Source organism: Bos grunniens, chromosome 11 (assembly GCF_055505025.1).
Source record: "Bos grunniens cultivar Pamir isolate PY7600 chromosome 11, Bosgru_T2T1.0, whole genome shotgun sequence".
In the NCBI taxonomy this organism is placed as follows: domain Eukaryota; kingdom Metazoa; phylum Chordata; class Mammalia; order Artiodactyla; family Bovidae; genus Bos; species Bos grunniens.
Window position 1 is genome coordinate 87,775,465 of NC_141175.1, and position 19,381 is coordinate 87,794,845.

General features: G+C 37.8%; 1 protein-coding gene across 8 annotated transcripts in view; it reads left to right on the plus strand.

The window, feature by feature from the left end:
- Window positions 1-19,381, plus strand: part of PRKD3 (protein kinase D3) — an 87,093-nt gene that overhangs the window by 24,540 nt on the left and 43,172 nt on the right. For all 8 annotated transcript variants that reach the window (XR_015137227.1, XR_015137228.1, XM_086327435.1 and 5 more), the window contains 2 exons: window positions 16,074-16,212; window positions 18,623-18,754. Coding sequence is in view for 6 of the 8 variants with exons in the window: in XM_086327435.1 (XP_086183561.1) it covers window positions 16,074-16,212; window positions 18,623-18,754 (271 nt within the window). In the remaining 2 variants the exon portion in view is untranslated. The remainder of the gene's footprint in view (window positions 1-16,073; window positions 16,213-18,622; window positions 18,755-19,381) is intronic.

Below are 19,381 nucleotides of genomic sequence, written 5' to 3' on the forward strand. Positions count from 1 at the left end.
AAACTATGTTAGATCTTTTGATATTACAAGAGGGACATAAAACTAACCAAGAGTACATGACCATTTCCATTAGGGGAAAAGTGATTGAAAGTATTTATTGATAATTATCTTAAGAAATTAAATGAATACAAATACAAACAAAATTTAACATTTTTGTGTAATGCTTAAGAAAAAGGCTTTGTGAAATAAACGTATCATTATATTCCTGAAAAAGAAAGACTGATAGTATATAATTTGTACTACCCAAATTAAATTTTTTTTCCACTCAGAATTTTATTGGGGAAAAGAAATTTATTGGGATTCTTTCTACTCCGATAATGTTTTTCTAAAGTTCATTAGGGAGAAAAAGTAGTCAAAAGCATTGTTTAAAATCTGAAAAATAAGAGAGAAAGGGAAGTGAAAAACTGTAGTAACTGAAAGCAGATACTACTAAACACAGTAACAGATCCAAGGTGCATTTCAGTGCATGTCAAGGGAGGTGAGAGAAATAAAGGGGAATCATTTTTCAGAAATTTGAGTTTAGAAAACTCACTAAGCAGTTAAAGGGGCATTAACATAGACCTCCATTTAATACCTGACACCAAGATAAATTTTTACAGGAATTAAAGGTTAGGAACCAGAGTTCAAATTGCCAACATCCTCTGGATCATTGAAAAAGCGATTGACTATGCCAAAGCCTTTGACTGTGTAGATCACAATAAACTGGAAAATTCTGAAAGAGATGAGAATACCAGACCATCTGATCTGCCTCTTGAGAAATCTGTATGCAGGTCAGGAAGCAACAGTTAGAACTGGACATGGAACAACAGACTGGTTCCAAATAGGAAAAGGAGTACGTCAAGGCTGTATATTGTCACCCTGCTTATTTAACTTCTGTGCAGAGTACATCATGAGAAATGCTGGCTGGAAGAAGCACAAGCTGGAATCAAGATGGCCAGAAGAAATATCAATAACCTCAGATATGCAGATGACACCATCCTTATGGCAGAAAGCGAAGAAGAACTAAAGAGCCTCTTGATGAAAGTGAAAGAGGAGAGTGAAAAAGTTGGCTTAAAGCTCAACATTCAGAAAATGAAGATCATGGCTTCCCGTCCCATCACTTCATGGCAAATAGATGGGGAAACAGTGGCTGACTTTATTTTTGGGGGCTCCAGAATCACTGCAGATGGTGACTGCAGCCATGAAATTAAAAGATGCTTATACCTTGGAAGGAAAGCTATGACCAACCTAGACAGCATATTAAAAAGCAGAGACATTGCTTTGCCAACAAAGGTCCATCTAGTTAAGGCTATAGTTTTTTCAGTGGTTGTGTATGGATGTGAGAGTTGGACTATAAAGAAAGCTGAGCACCGAAGAATTGATGCTTTTGAACTGTGGTGTTGGAGAAGACTCTTGAGAGTCCCTTGGACTGCAAGGAGATCCAACCAGTCCATCCTAAAGGAAATCAGTCCTGAGTGTTCATTGGAAGAACTGATGTTGAAGCTGAAACTCCAATACTTTGACCACCTGATGGGAAGAACTGGCTCATTTGAAAAGACCCTGATGCTGAGAAAGATTGAAGGTTGGAGGAGAAGGGGACGACAGAGGATGAGATGGTTGGATGGTATCACCGACTCAATGGACATGAGTTTGGGTAAACTTTGGGAGTTGGCAGTGGACAGGGAGGCCTGGTGCCCTGCAGTCCATGGGGTCACAAAGAGTCGGATACAGCTGAGTGACTGAACTGAACTGATGAGAATTTAAGTCAAAGGAAAATTAGAATATAGTGGAGTTGAGTATTTATCAACTTATGAGTAGATATCTTACTTTCAGAACAGTAAAAAAAAAAACAAAGGAAAAGAATAGCTTGCAGATTTGAATATTCCAAATTGTAATATTTGCAGATGTAAGAATAATAAAAAGAAGTTTAGGGCGATACTGCACCAAATATTACATAAGATTAATATCTTTATTCTGTAAAGAGCTTGCATATTAGTAAGAGAAATCTCTAAATATTTGGTTAATTCATATAAAATATATCTCACAAAGATATTCGATTAAAGAAGCTCTTGGGAAATGTTCAATATAGTAGTACTAAATAAATGTTAGGTATTATGTGTTCAATTAGGGGGAAAGTGAAATTGGTATTTCCATTAGAGGTGAGATATGGCAAAACCTCATAGAAACAGAGAGCAATCAATGATTCTAAGCAAAAGTTAAAAACTACATCAAGTTCTAACTAACACAGATAGTATAAAACATGTACACAGATTTTTTTCCCCTGAAGAATGTATCTCTTTAACAAGCAAATCATTCATAGTTGAGCTCTGCTTAAAACTTGGATGTGACCAAAAGTGGTCAGTCTTTGAATTCACTCCAATTTCATGACACATCCTGAGGGTGGAGTGGGTGGGGTGTCTTTTGTTGTTGTTGTTGTCTTTAACTTTGGCCAAAAAGTTAGCTTCCTTTTTTTGAAAATTTGAAATGCTTCCAACACTTATGTTACATTGAGGTTGGTTATGTCTTATTCCTCTTTCTGTCTCCCCAGCGCCTTATACTCAGTAGCCATTTGTTAAAAAGAGACATTGTACCTGCATTTACTGCTAAAAACATGATACTGCAAATAATCTTTAGTGCTAATTATTTCCCTGATGAAACAACATAAAGTTGCTAGAACCACAGAGAGAAAGGAATGAGTGAATACACACCAGTGTTCTTTTTTGTACTGTTTCATGTATCAGTGCCTTAGTTTTGCCCAACCTGCTGTCACTAGTTTAGGTGGTCACATATTTAGTTTCTGGAGCTCTGTCTTTCTGGGATTGTGTAAAAGGCCAGGTTCTCCTAAAGTACTTGAAATTCTCAAAGTTTTTCACTCTGAAAACACCAGTGAACTTCATATTCCTTGTGAGAATGTAGCTTGCTGCTGCTGCTGCTGCTACTGCCTAGTCGCTTTGGTTGTGTCCTACTCTATGTGACCCTGTGGACTGCAGCCTGCGAGGCTCTTGTGTCCATGGGATTTTCTAGCCAAGAATACTAGAGTGGGTCGCCATGCCCTCCTCCAGGAGATCTTCCTGACCCAGGAATTGAGCCCCAGTCTCCTGCATTGCAGACAGATTGTTTATCACTGAGACACCAGGGATGTCCAAGAATGTAGATTGGGACTGTTACAGCCCCAGTACCTAATTTTAACATATACAATTAAATTAAGCCAGTGGTTCTCAAGTGGGTTGACACCCGCCACCCTCAGGAACATTGGGTAGTGTCTGGAAATGTTTTGTTTTTGTTGTCACAGTTAGGGGAAAGGAAGTGCTACTGGTATCTAGCGGGTAGAGGGAAGGGATGCGGCTACAGTGCTCGCGAGAGCTGCCCCACCCATCCCCTCAACAAAGGATTATCTGGTCCAAAGTGCCAGTAGTGCTGAAGTTGAAAAACGTGGAGTTAGAGTCTATAGAAATAAAATCTATGAAGTTGGAAGGAATAAAAAACTTCTGTTAGTACTATTGTAGGGTCTTAGTAAATTAGTAAATATGAATGTCTTCTAGATGTGAATTGTAGCTTGAGAGCTTTAAATTTGGATTTGTATTTTGCCTTTAGTGTGTTTAAAAATACAACACAGTTTCCATTATGAATATGGATATAGTTACACAAAGAAAGTAAGTTTTTAATCTCATTGCATTAGATATCTGTATCTTCATACTGGTTTATAAAGCAAACTTAACAACTCACAGTATCTCTGCCTTCTGGGAGTTTATACGCTAAAGGGAGTGTTCTTTATACTGATGAAATCCAAAGAACTGGTAGGACTGGCAGTCAGGAGAAGAAGGCAGACGGAGCTGAGCAGTAGGTAGAACTAGGATTGAGCCAAGCAGAAATTGGCTGATCAGATCTCTGCCAGGAGGCCACTACCAGAGAGTCAGATTGCAAATGAGAAAATCAAAACTGAGGGAGCAGGCCTTGCCCATTTAAACAGAGTATTCATGCATGGATTCCCCGTGTCAAAATTACATTAGCATTTAAAATCTGTTCTATTTTTTGTTATTGGCATGTGTTTTTAAAAGATTTAATAATCTAAGAAAGAGGTAACTGTTTTCAAATCAAAGGGACAGATGCAAGTGAAGATTTTGATTCTGCAGCTTTTTTGTGTTTTGTGGTTATAGACCCTTTCTTCCGTCACTTGACTTTTGAACCTGATCTGTAATGCAAGGGTCATCATACTTACCTCCATTTTAAAATGTAATTAATGTAAAGCCCTTAATACATCATCTGGCACATGGTTAGTACCCTCCAAATAGTAATATTCATGGTTTTAAAATCTCTTTAAATCTGGAAAGATCATTGATCCTGTAGTGTTGTTAAAATTTTAGTAAACGCCAAAGCATGTATAGCATTCATGCTATAGCCATGACAGTAACTTAGCTTTATTCCTAACCTTTGATTTTAGTATTTAGCATATGACAGACTATTAAAAATGGAGACAAAATGTTCATCTTATTAGAGGACTGGGGTTACTTGTTTTAGGAATTCTGAGGAAATTAAATGAGATCAAGTGCTCTGCATAATATAATGCTTGATGTTTAGCAACTATTACACTCAATGAATGCTAGTTTCCAACTTTCATATTGCCAAGAGGCTTAGAAATACTATTGTAACGCTACTGCTATTATGTTAATTTATTGAATGAAGATAGTAGATGTAATTGGAGTAAGAGAGGAAATTGGCAGACAGTAAATCATTTTAAGCTATAATGGTGTTTACTGAAATTGAAATGATCCTAACTAAGACTGACTGTCTCCTTTTAACTGATTTAAAACATTTGTTTTTAGTTTTGACCATTTACATGACACTAGACCTGAAGGCTCTTTGTTTACCTATCCTGATTTAGGAGGATTTTGGTCTGTTCTTTGACTGAATACACTGTCTCTGCAGACATGCTGTAATTTTCAGGTCCTGCCAAAGTAGAGTGAAAACCCCAGCTGTGTCTTTTGTGTTCTAGAAACCAGTTGTCATTCTCTTTTTTTCCCCTCTCTATTCTTTTCATTACAGCTGTGTTCAATGGCTAGGTGACATTCTACTCTTTACCCTATCCCAGCGTTTTTTTATCTTGGCAAAACAGTGTCTGTCAGGCAACCATTGACTAATCTGGAGGCTCAAACTGGAAGAAGGTTGTTTTGTTTTAATTTTGCTAGATATTCAGGTTAAGACCTTGGCTGGAATAGAAAGATCCAAAAAGTTTGAATTAAAGATAATCAGAACTAATTGAAAAACAAAGAAAAAATGAAAAAAAGATCGTTCTGGTTTATGTCAAAGAGAAGTGGTATTAAATGAAGCAACTTGTCTAGCATCCCATATTTGGAACATTCTGTTAGAGATTAATGATGAAATTCAGAGTCCACATTGAATAATTTTCTCGTTGACTCATCTAGACTTTCGTGTCTTCTATCTGTGTATGGGAACAGAGTCCTTGAAATTCTTCTCTTTAATAAAATTGTTTCCTAAGAAGTGATGTTAACGTAATAATTATATTTATTTCTGGGAAATATTTTAGTGTTAAATTAGTTTAGCTTTGCTCAGCAGTCAACAGTCTTTTTCAGTAAGTGCCTGTTAGATACTAAGTTCTAGGTGCTGGGCATTCAGTAGGGAACATTGCAAAGAGAATGCCCTTGCCCTCTTGGACTTATTTATTATCATCTGTTTTATTATTAGAAAGACTTACTGTGAAGATTTACTTGGCATCAAATGACTTTGGTATTTCATCTTTTCAAATTAAGTGAATATGAAAAAACCTGTGATGCTAGAAATGTTCTATTAATCTTGACCTGGGTGTTGCTTATGTGGCATGAGAGTGTAGAGTTATCTATCTTCTAATTAACATTCGTGTACTTTATTCATTATACTTCCTTTAAAAAATGTTTTTAATGTACATTAAAATTCTCCAATGGTTTTCCATTGCCATTAAACTAAAACTCATATTCCTTTTTTAAAGTATATAGTGATAAATTATATGTTGAGGTAATGTTAAATCCTGAAGCTGTTATGTTAATGTGTAAAAATTGTGTTTGATCAAATAGAAACTTGAAAACTTCTTAACTCATCTAACTTTTTTTTTTTTAAAACAATGTTCACAGAGATGTTATAGAAAACAGTGGCAGGTTTTTTTTTTTCCAAATTTTATTTGTTTATTTTTGGCTGTGTTGGGTCTTCGTTACTGTGAGGGCGTTTCTCTAATTGGGGATAGCAGGGGCTAATCTTTAGTTGTGGTGCGGGAGCTTCTCGTGGCAGTGGTCTCTTGTCGCAAAGCATAGGCTCTCGGCACGCAGCCTTCAGTAGTTGCGGCTCAAGCTCAGAAGTTGTTGGTGCACAGGTTTGGTTTCCCATGGCATGTGGGATCTTCCTGGATCAGGGATCGAACCTGCATCTCCTGCTTTGACAGGCAGATTCTTTGCCACTGAGCCGCCAAGGAAGCCTTCATCTAACATTTTATTGACAAAATTTTAATGATATGAACTTTATTCACATTAACTCCCAAAATATAGTGTGACTTGAAGGAATTTTATTTGCAAGTATTAAAAACTTTTTACTTAAGACAAGTATAAGTTAATACCATGGAAAATGACTTTCACGGGATAGTTATAGAAAGATAAGATGATCTGTTTTTTTATTCCTGAAGCCATCTTTAATGCAGAAACAAAGACAGATGAGTCTAAAGTGGGCGAAGTGGGTGCATAAGGGGTGAGAATTTGATAACTTTGTGATGAAATTCTGTTACTTTCCCACATGAACTGAGAACAGAATTCATTTGCACTGTCAAGAGAAGTCATTGGCACAGTTGTAGAAAGAAAATCCAGAAAGGGGGGAATGGGGATTTGGAAAGAGGCTAAAATAAAGGCCTTTTGCTTCTACCCTGCTAATTCTTTTGATGTTTTTCTCATTTCCTCTTTCTTCTTTTAATCAAGGCTGAAGTGGGCAAGGGAAGGAAATAAAGCATGTTTAGATTTCAGAAGGTTTTCAGCTTCCTTCCACATATTCCAGTCCCTCTATTTTCTTGACTCCTTTATTCCCCAGAGCAGCATTTCTCAGCCTGAGCGCTGTCGACATTTTGGGCCAGAGAATTCTTTGTTTTGTGGAGTGCTTATTGTAGGATGTTTGGTAGCATCGCTGGCCTGTACCCACCAGGTACCAGTACCACAAGTTGTAGCAACCAAAAGTGTCCCAAGACATTTTTGAGACACTTAAGATGTGCCCCAGATCTTCTGGAGGGCAAGATTACCCCAGCTAAGAACTACTTTCCTAGAGGACAATTACTGATGGGCTTCCCTTGTGGCTCAGCTGGTTAAGAATCCTCCAATGTTTGAAGATCCCCTAGAGAAGGGAAAGGCTACCCACTCCAGTATTCTGGCCTGGAGAATTCCATGGACTACATAGTCCATGTGGTTGCAAAGACTTGGACACCACTGAGTGATTTTCACTTTCACTCACTTTCACACTAAGCTTATTACCAGCTCTCCTCCTTTTCTAATCTTGGTCTGGGTCACAAGTAGCTCCCACCCACCCCCCGCCCCCTTGTGAGAAAAGAATGCTTAGAAAGAATTGTACCATTTTATTAGGTAAGACTTGTATTCTGGAATGAGAATAGAAAGGAGTCCACTGAAAATGGAAATTCACAATGTAATCAATAATTGGTTTTCATTACTTTGCTAAAATATTTCTTCCTCTTAAAAATTATACAATTGAAAGGGGGAAAGTTATCCTTTTTTCTTTATTATACTGGAGCCTGGCTGAGAAAAACAAGCCATTATCTTGGAAAAGCTCCCTTTTTCTGTATAGGGTATTTTACAGGCATCATACCATATTGAGAAATTCAACATATATACTGCTAAATATACAGGGGTTTTGTTTGTGTTTTTTGGTCTGTTGTTCTGGTCTTATTAAGGATGTCCCACACAATGAGAAACATTCTGAGGGATGGTTGGATTTAAAGTTGTAAAGATTATGGATCCATGAAACAGGCAAAAATGAATAGCCACTTTACAGAAAATATAGCTATCTCTTAGGCATATGAAAATGTTCAACGTCGCTTCTTATAATTAAAACTACATTGAAATACATTTTTTTAACCTAAAGTCAACAAGTTTGATGGTATACTTGTTATGGACTGAATTGTGCTCCTCTTTTCAATTCATCTGTTGAATCCCTAACCCTCACTGTAATTATATTTGGAAATAGGAAATTTAGGAGGTACTTAGGGTTAAAGAAGATGTTCAGGGTGAGATTCTAATCCAGGAGGATTGGTGGCTTTTTAAGACTGGAGGAAGAGTCTCTCCACCTGCACACTCCATCTCAACAACTGCATGTAAACTAAATATGTTGCTAAAAGACAGCGGATCTGTGATGCAACCAGAGGAAACTTAAAAATGCCTTGAGACAAACCATAATGAACAGCCACAGAAAGAGAAATGAAGGGAAAAACATGCATTCTTAATATGTTACTTTTCGAAGTATAATTGGTATAGCCTCTGTAAAGAGCATTTGGGGAGTGTCCAAAAAATGTTAAATGTGTATGTTCTTTGACATGGCAAATCTACTTCTAGGAAATTATCCTACTCATATATTCAAAAGATGGGGGGAAAATGTATATACAAAATTATATACTGTGTATTGTTTGTAATAAAAAAGATTGGGAACAGTATCTTCAATTCATACGGCATTCAAAACATCAGGAGTTCTCTGAGCTCTTTACATATATTCACTTACTTAATTATCATGATAACCTTATAAGGTAGGTATTGTTTTACAAATAGAGAAACTGAGGTTAAGTAACTTGGCCAACTTTGTAAGTGAACTCAAGACTATTTAGCTTTAGTTTTACTCCTCAACCCATATCCCATCAGTAGGGAATTGGTAAAATAAAACTGTGCAGCTGTTTAAAAAAAAAAAAGAAAAACATTTTTGTATATTGTTATTAAATGATCTCTAAAATATGTTGCTAAGTGAAAAAAAATGTACAGAACACTTTTTATAGTTGGCCACCATTTGTGTAAAATGAGGAAAAGATATATCCATGTCTACTATCTAGGTATAAAATATGTTCAGAAGGATATTGAGAAAACTGGCTGTGTTGTTGACTATGGCGGAGATCACTGGACAACTGGAGCTTAGGTTTTGCACTCCACTCTTGTAAAATTTTGAGCCATCGAAATAAATTTCATACTAAGAAATAAGAAATGTATTTTAAAAGAATATATATTATATCCCAAAGTATATAATTATCCTTAAATCCATACTGAGAGATACATATAATATATTTGGATGAATAAATAAATGGTAGGAAATAGAAAAATCTCCCCTACAGAAGAATTCTGAATAATTTATATAGCTTCTCTGCCCTGAAGGACAGGGGAAGTAACTTGTTCCTTAACAAGTGTTAAGCGTAGGCTGCTCATAGTAACTTACTTCCAAAGAGTATGTTATCAGTGGGAGAGGGGAATAGCTCTCCAGGGGAGAGACCTGACAGACGCGGCCCAGTCAGATCATCAAGGTCTGCGTCAACAGCAGTTGATCATGTTGATGGTAGGAACACTTGATATGATGAGTATGGCACTTTACCTCTGACGTCTTCTTTGCCAAGATCCGTAACTCCAGTGTAATAATGAGAAAAATTCTGACAATGAGGCATCTGAGAAAACCCCTGAACAGTACTCCTCAAAACAGTCAAGGTCTTCAAAACTCTGCAAAGTCTAAGGAACTGGCACAGCCAAAAAGGGCCTAAAAAGATCTGACAATTGAAGGAAGTATGGTATCCTAAACAGGAACCTGGGACAAGAAAAAGACATTGGGTAAAAACTAGGGAAATCTGAATGAACTGTGGACTTTAGTTAATGATAATGTATCAATATTAGTTCATTAGTGTAAGAAATTTACCAGTGAAAATGTCAATAATAGGGGAATCTGGTACATGGGTATAGGTATAGGGAAACTCACTCTGCTATTGTCTTAATTTTTCTATGTCAAACTATTTAAAGTCCATTTTTAAAAAGAGTATATATGTATGTCTCTGTACATGTATATGTATATGCTGTGAAAGTGCTGCACTCAATATGCCAGCAAATTTGGAAAACTCAGCAGTGGCCACAGGACTGGAAAAGGTCCATTTTCATTCCAATCCGAAAGAAAGGCAATGCCAAAGAATGCTCAAACTACCACACAATTGCACTCATCTCACAGGCTAGTAAAGCAGTGCTCAAAATTCTCCAAGCCAGGCTTCAGCAATATGTGAACCATGAACTTCCAGATGTTCAAGCTGGAAGTTTTAGAAAAGGCAGAGGAACCAGAGATCAAATTGCCAATATCCGCTGGATCATGGAAAAAGCAAGAGAGTTCCAGAAAAACATCTTATTTCTGCTTTATTGACTATGCCACAGCCTTTGTGTGAAAGTGAAAGAAAGTGAAAGTGAAGTTTCTCAGTCGTGTCAGACTCTTTGCTACCCCATGGACTGTAGCCTATCAGGCTCCTCCGTCCATGAGATTTTCCAGGCAAGAGTGCTGGAGTGGATTGCCATTTCGTTCTCCAGGGGATTTTCCCGACCCAGGAATTGAACCCAGGTCTCCCGCATTGCAGGCAGACGCTTTACCGTCTGAGCCACCTGACTGTGTGGATCACAATAAACTGTGGAAAATTCTGAAAGAGATGGGAATACCAGACCACCTGACTTGCCTCTTGAGAAGTCTGTGTGCAGGTTAGGAAGCAACAGTTAGAACTGGACATGGAACAACAGACTAGTTCCAAATAGGAAAAGGAATATGTCAAGGCTGTATTTTGTCACCCTGCTTATTTAACTTCTGTGCAGAGTACATCAAAAGAAACACTGGGCTGGATGAAGCACAAGCTTGGAATCAAGATTGCCTGGAGAATTATCAGTAACCTCAGATATGCAGATGACGCCACCCTTATGGCGGAAAGTGAAGAAGAACTAAAGTCCCTCTTGATGAAAGTGAAAGAGAAAAGTGAAAAAGTTGGCTTAAAGCTCAACATTCAGAAAGCTTAAGATCATGGCATCTGATCGCATGACTTCATGGCAAATAGATAGGGAAACAGTAGCTGACTTTATTTTTGGGGGCTCCAAAATCACTGCAGATGGTGACTGCAGCCATGAAATTAAAAGACGCTTACTCCTTGGAAGGAAAGCTATGACCAACGTAGACAGCATATTAAAAAGCAGATACATTACTTTGTCAACAAAGGTTTGTCTAGTCAAGGCTATGGGTTTTCCAATAGTCATGTATGGATGTGAGAGTTGGACTATAAAAAGCTGAGCAACTGAACTGATAAATGTGTATGTGTGTGTGTTTGTATATATGTATGTGTGTGTGTGTGTGTGTGTATATATATATATACACACGCACATATATATGTCTTCCTGTATGGGTTCTTTATTGCTATATATATAGGTGGTGCTAGCAGTAAAGACTAAAGAAAGCTGAGCGCCGAAGAATGGATGCTTTTGAACTGTGGTGTTGGAGAAGACTCTTGAGAGTCCCTTGGACTGCAAGGAGATCCAACCAGTCCATCCTAAAGGAAATCAGTCCTGAATATTCATTGGAAGAACTGATGCTGAAGCTCCAATACTTTGGCCACTTGATGCAAAGAACTGACTCATTGGAAAAGACCCTGATGCTGGGAAAGATTGAAGACAGGAGGAGAAAGGGACGACAGAGGATGAGATGATTGGATGGTGTCACCAATGCAATGGACATGAGATTGAGTAGGCTCCGGGAGTTGGTGATGGACAGGGAAGCTGGGTGTGCTGCAGTCCATAGGGTCACAAAGAGTTGGGCACGACTGAGTGACTGAACTGAACTGAGCAGTAAAGAACCCACATGCCAGTGCAGGATACATAAGAGACTCAGGTTTGATTCCTGGGTCAGGAAGATCCCCTGGAGAAGGACATAGCAACCCTCTCCAGTATTCTTAACTAGAGAATCCGATGGACACAGAAGCCTAGTGGGCTATAATCCTTAGGGTCACGAAGAGTCAGACACAACTGAAATGACTTAGCATGCACACGTGCATGCATATATATATATTTAATATTGAATACACTGAATAATATAAAAGTAAATTTTGAAATCAGGTGTCCATGTCCTAGTCCCTAGAGCTTAACCATAAATCTAGGAATAATCTTCATGTGTTTTGTTTGTTTAAAATGTTCTTGATACTTTCCCCTAAGCATCTTTGCTGTGGATATCTTTGCCACAGGCATTTTGGTCAGATTTAAGTTTTTTGTTCACACATACTACAGTACTACATGATTGCAGTCAGTTGAATCTGCCGGTGCAGAACTGCAGATTCAGAGGCCAGCTGTCAAATTATGCATAGGTTTTTGACTGGATGGGGGTTGGCACTCCTAGCCCACACAGATTGTTCAGCTGTATGTGGTTTTTTGCTTATTCAGTTTTCTTATCGTTCCGCGTTGCACTTATTCTTTTTCACTAAAATTTCTTCCTTCATTAAGAGAGGTGTCCTTTTCCAAATACTGGCATGCCTATTTGTAACCAAGCTTTGTATTGTGTTGTGAAAGCTTTCTTCTACAGTGTTGTTTCTGTCACATGTCTGTTGGTAGACATGCCAAAATTCCATGAGAAATATGGGATGAGTTCTGTACCTTTAAGACCCTCAGCCTCTTTCTCCTCTGATGTGTAGTGTATTTCAAAATAAGAAACCAAATCATTTTGGGGCAAATCATCCTCATTTGTCAGGACTTCCTGGTGGCTCAGACAGTAAAGCGTCTGACTCATTTGTCAGCTCAGTAAAGCCATTGATAATGTTGCCAACTAGAAGAAATGGTAATATATTTTGAAACCAAACTGTCAACCAGTTATTTTATCTTTGATGGCAGAATTGCCTTATGGGCAGTAAGTTATGTGGCAAAAATGCTTGCTGCAAAGAAGTGAATGATAAAGATGCTTAGGGTGAAATAGGATGGTTTTAAGCTCCACAGATGATTGCAGCATGTGACCAAAGGTGAGACATGATGTTACAAATTCATTCCTGCTTGAAAACCAGTTTCTGAATTTTTAAAAATCATCAACAGTCTATCTTTATAAATTCAAAGCTTATTAACAGAGTTTTTTTTTGTTGTTGTTTTTTATGGAGTTGTTCCTTACAATTGTTTAGATTTTTTTAAATGAGTGTTTATGGTTTGTTTCCTTGTTTCTACTTTTTAGGTGTTTTATCTTTGAAATACTCATGCCTCAAGATTCATAATATTTTTAATGGTGGGCAACACTGTTTCCTGATATTCAGTGACAATATTTAATATTCTCTCTGGCTCTTTTTTTCAGGCTAGTTTCTGTTACTTCATTTTGTGAGGACCCTTGTTTTCAGAGAATTCCTAAATGTCTTACCAAACACACATATATAATCATGAATAACAAAAGACTCTTTTTCACAGAGTTGTTATTACATTTTCTTTCCCTTGGAGAATTGTGTAATTTCTCAACCATATAGATGAATATAGTATATAAACATTTGCTAGTCCAGAAAGTTACTTTGTTCTTTATCATCACTGATGGCTTTCCAGCTTGGTACACAATGTATGTCTTAAATAAATATTCTTAATACTCATAATTTTGCTAAGCCATTAATTTTTTATGTTTTCTTCTCTCATTAATATGTTTAGTTGTGGGGAGTTCTGATTTGGTCAAAACGGTATTAGTGATCCATATACTTTACCAAATATAGTTTCTAGGGGGAAGTGTTTCTTGTCTTGCTTCCTATCTTCTATATAATCCAGACCCCAATACCTCTCTCCTGACCCATAGCCTCTGCCTTCTGTAGGAGCTTGCTCTGTCTCTTCCTGTTCCAGTCCCGGCTACTCAGGGCTGTCAGCATTATCCTTTTAAAATTGATCATGTTCGTGCCTTGCTCTGGCACCCCTTGTCTCTCCCACTTTGGGTATAGAATAACATGAACCACTGGTGTTTATTTGATCACAGTGCTGAGTGTTTTATAGTCATCAAATAATTTAATTTTGATGAGAACCACTTAAAGCTAGTACTCCTGGGGACTTCACTGCAGGTCCAGTGGTTAAGACTCCATGCCTCCACTGCAAGAGGCACAGGTCCGATCCCTGGGAACTAAGATCCTGCATGCCATGTGGTGCACCAAAAAAAATAAAAGCTTGTAGTCTTACTATTCCTAACTCATAGACAAGAAACTGAGCTTTGAGGGGTTAAGCAGCTTATCTAAGGTGCTATAGTTTGTAGGTTGCAAAGCTTGAGAACCCAGCTCTGCAGATGCTGAGTTTCTCTGTCTGTATGGTCCATCTGGGGCTCCGGTGTACATTTTTGCCTTTTTTCTGTCCCTGCCCGCCGCCCACCGCCACCTCCACCTCATTCTCCAGTCGTCAGAGTCCACTTCCCTTCTGTCATTTACCTTCTACTTTCTCAGTGATGACCCTTTCGTTTTCACTTTCTGCCCTTGGAAATCTTGCTTCTCTTTTTATGATTCTGCTCAAATAGCACTCTTAAAGGGATAGTCTATCTTTTTTATTCCCTCTTCTAGGGTTTTTTCATTCTTGGCATTTCTCTTATGTTATATATTTGTTTTATTTCTCTTTCTACTAGGTTGTAAGCCCCTGGAAGGCAAAGACTGACTCTTAGCTTTACACACCATAGGACTGTACACTTAGAAGACATGTAAAAAAAAAATTGTGACTTTGTAAAATGAGTTTTATTCATACAAATATTTTGTTAGAGATTTTATAAGGATGGAATATGGAATCCTTTTGTTATTAATTCTTAAGAATTGTTGCAACTAAGGTTGTATTTTAGTTGCAGCTAAGTTTTACTCTCCATTAGATGTTTTCCAATTTAATAATTAAGTAAAATTTTAGTAAATTTAAATTTTAAGTTAACATCTAATGAAAATAATTTTTGATTCTGTATTACTCTTTTCAATGGAAAATTCTTATGCTGTTAGATCTGTTTACAGCATGTTATGAAGTTTTAAAAATATCCGTAACTCAAATATTGAAAAGAGATATAGTATTATAAAAATTCCAAATATTTCTATACTTTATTAACTGAGGTTTCTTAAAATGCAAGTAAACTTTAAAATTTCTAATTAAGTCATTATTTTCAATTCCTAAAAATTTAACTTTTTCCCCCAGAATTGAGACCTTTTTAGAGATGTATATAAGAATTTTTAATGGGAAAATTAAGGCCATAAAGTAAGATGAACCAGGTTGGTATCTGCACCTAAAATATATGCCGTAAGATCCTTAATTGATGTAGAAGTGGGCTACAAGTTTGGCTTGGCCTTTTTCAGTGGGCAAAGTAAACAGGAAAACCTGATTAGTTACATGATCAAACTGCTCATTACAAAACCAACTGGATGTGAACAAGGAAAAATCATCCAAGGTCAGGATATCTTATTTAGAGGATACAGTGAGTTGACTCCATAAAGAAGATATTAAACTTGGTAAACCATCAAGATGTAAAAGTTAAGGGAAAGTATTACTCAAGCTAGATGAGCGTGGTGATTGAGCACAGGGAATATGGCTAGACTAAGAAACTCAACTTTTATTTATTTTTAATTAGCTTACGTTTAAATAACTACATGTGTCCATATTGAACAACAACAATATGGCTGGTAGTTGACTAGATGGGAAGCTCAGTTCTAAAGGACAGGAAAAACTGCTCATCTCTCAGTCTTTGTAAGAATAGCACTAAGTTGAAGATTGTATTCTTCATCAATAACTGAGTAAAGAAATTCTACACTTCTAAGAGACAAATGTCTCTAAGATATCAGTAATTCTTTATATTGCTTACTTTTATGTTTTTGAACTTGAGAATTAACCAAGATGCTTGAGCACATGGTTGATCTTATTTGGATATTAATAAAATTGTTAGCAAATAGTGTCTCCAGGAGATGATGAGGGACAGGGAAGCCTGGCATGCTGCAGTCCATGGGGTTGCAGAGAATTGGACACGAATTGATAACTAAACAACAACAAAAGTACATTTAAAATTATTTCATAAGATTGAGACATTTACTTACAAAATGAGTATACTGATATAGGACTGTTTTCCTACAGTTTCCAGAGTGTGGATTCTTTGGCATGTATGACAAAATTCTTCTTTTTCGCCATGATATGAACTCAGAAAATATTCTGCAGCTCATTACCTCAGCAGATGAAATACACGAAGGAGACCTAGTAGAAGTTGTTCTCTCAGGTAAGTAAATAGTTTCTTTTATTTTGTTGCCTTTTTTTCCCTCCCAAAGAGCCTTTTTTTTGGGGGGGGGTGCTTCAACTAAATGCTATATTTAATTATACTTTGTAAATACTATAGTTGCTTACTTCTATGTTGAGCTTAAAGCTCAACATTCAGAAAACGAAGATCATGGCATCTGGTCCCATCACTTCATGGGAAATAGATGGGGGAAACAGTGGAAACAGTGTCAGACTTTATTTTTCTGGGCTCTAAAATCACTGCAGATGGTGACTGCAGCCATGAAATTAAAAGACGCTTACTCCTTGGAAGGAAAGTTAATGACCAACCTAGATAGCATAGTCAAAAGCAGAGACATTACTTTGCCAACAAAGGTCCGTCTAGTCAAGGCTATGGTTTTTCCTGTGGTCATGCATGGATGTGAGGGTTGGACTGTGAAGAAGGCTGAGCGCCAAAGAATTGATGCTTTTGAACTGTGGTGTTGGAGAAGACTCTTGAGAGTCCCTTGGACTGCAAGGAGATCCAACCAGTCCATTCTGAAGGAGATCAGCCCTGGGATTTCTTTGGAGGGAATGATGCTGAAGCTGAAACTCCAGTACTTTGGCCACCTCATGCAAAGAGTTTACTCATTGGAAAAGACTCTGATGCTGGGAGGGATTGGGGGCAGGAGGAGAAGGGGACGACAGAGGATGAGATGGCTGGATGGCATCACTGACTCGATGGACGTGAGTCTGAGTGAACTCCGGGAGTTGGTGATGGACAGGGAGGCCTGGCGTGCTGCGATTCACGGGGTCGCAAAGAGTCGGACACGACTGAGCGACTGAACTGACATGATTTTTACTTTCAGGAAGGTTACATCACAGATGAGAAAATAGGAAAATAAGAAAGAAAGTGTTAGTCGCTCAGTCTTGTCCAACTCATTGTGACCCCATGACCATAGCCCACCAGGCTCCTCTGTTCATGGAATTCTCCAGGCAAGAACACTGGAGTAGGTTGCCATTTCCTTCTCCAGGGCACCTTCCCAACCCAGGGATCGAACCCAGGTCTCCCATATTGCAGGCAGGCTCTTTACCATCTGAGTCACCAGGGAAGCCCCCAGGAAAATAAGCCCTGAATTATTTAAAGTGTTACTAAGCTAAGGGAATTATCAGTTGAATTGGAAGAGGACCATATTCCTCTTTTGACTCAAAGAAATGAAACAATTACACTGAAATTCTGTTTCCTTTTCCCATTTCTGTGACGATTTGGAGAAGAAAATCAGAAGGAAAAAAATAATGAAAATGTGGAAGAGGAAACTGCAATATTGGTTGATTCCATGACTTAAACAATGCTCCTTCTCTGCTTTTTCTTCGTGGACATTTTCTTATTCTCTGTTTTCCCCTCTCACCCATTCTTGCCATCCATTGTTCCTTAGCCCTGCTATTTCTTACCTCATCCGACAGCAGGTGGGCAGGAGAGCTAGTGAGAAGTGGCAAGGAATAAAGAATGTGTATAGTAGGCCTGTAGAACTTGTGTTTGGCAGCAAAGGAAAGAGGGAGGGAGAGACGTAGAGGGAGGGAAAAAATAAAGAGATGGGAGAGAAGGAAAGGAAGAAAGGCCAGGCCTAGAGTCCAGCATTCTGCCACCATTTTTTTCCCTCTTCCCAGTTCGTCTTTGCAGTCTTGAGACTCTTTCTGATCACCACCTTTCCTTATTAGTCTCTAATCCTTACTGTTTATCTTCTCCACTACAACCCCAAATTCTGTACACATCCCAGTCCTTGTCTTCCTTTTCATTGTAGAGGGGCTTCACTCCCTGTCATCCCAGTGGTCATGCTCATATCTATTCCTTTTTTGCTCTGGAGCCTACATCAGCCCACAGGGATATCCATAGTGAGTTGCACGTGATGTTGAAAGGATGTCTGATGATGGATGCATCTGCTACTGTTGAGTTGCTCACAGAGGGGAAAAGAGTCTCTTTTTTATCCACTGGGACTGTGGAGAACAGACAGAGTGTATCCTGGGATCCTAAATGAGGACTGAGTGCATTTCTCCCAGAAACATTGCTATAAGTTAATGTTAAGTTTTATAATTTTTTAAAATTTAGTGTTCTATTTCCCAGTACATTATAAGTTAAATAGTTTTTAACTAGCTAAAATAAATATGACAATCATTTGCAATCTAACTCCAAGAAAATGCTTTTGGAGGTCAAAATACGTACTTTTGGAGATCAAATTATTTAAATTTGTCAGCTTCTTAAATAAAGTTCGAAAACCATGATGTTAAAGTCTTAAAATAATTTTTTATGGGTGAAAGATGAAAGTTTCAGAAAAAGAAATCTGTATACTTTGACATAAATGACTATGGTTGATGTTCTTAATCTTATCACAACTGCAAGTATAGGGTTTATTTGAATATTTTTATTTTTTTTAAAGCTTTGGCCACAGTAGAAGACTTCCAAATTCGTCCGCATACTCTCTATGTGCATTCTTACAAAGCGCCTACTTTCTGTGATTACTGTGGTGAGATGCTTTGGGGATTGGTACGCCAGGGACTGAAATGTGAAGGTATGTGTTCTAAATTTTTGATAATTTGAAATAAGTTTTCACATTGACGTTCTTTAATCATCAGTGAAAAAATAAGATCATTGGTCAGTGACTAGGTAGTACCCAAGGTTTGGAAGCAGAGCAATCTGGTTGTTCTGTGTTAGAATTGCCAGGGGGGTAGGATGCAGGTGCACATCTGATTTGTCAGTAAACTTGTTCTGTAAAGGACCAGAGGGTACATACTGGTATTTTAAGTTTTTCTGGCCATGTGGTCTCAGTTGCAGTGGCTTAACTTTGCCGTTGCAGCATGAAAATAGTCATGGGCAGGTGGTAAACTGTGAGAATGCTGTGTTCCAAAAAATTATTTATGAGCACTGAAATCTGAATTGCATGTAATTTTCACATGTCATAGTTCACAGTTTGCTGAAGTTATTTAAGCCAGTGGTTCTCAAACTTCACTATGTATCAGAATCACCTTGAGGATTTGCTGAAACATTACTTTGCAAGGCCCCATCCCCAAAGTTTCTGATTCAGTAGGTCTGAGGTGAAGCCCAATCATTTATTAGATTTCTAACAAATTCTTGGGTTCTACCTTGGGGAGCACACTTGAAGAAACCACTGCTTTAGCTAACCTAACCTTTCTAAATA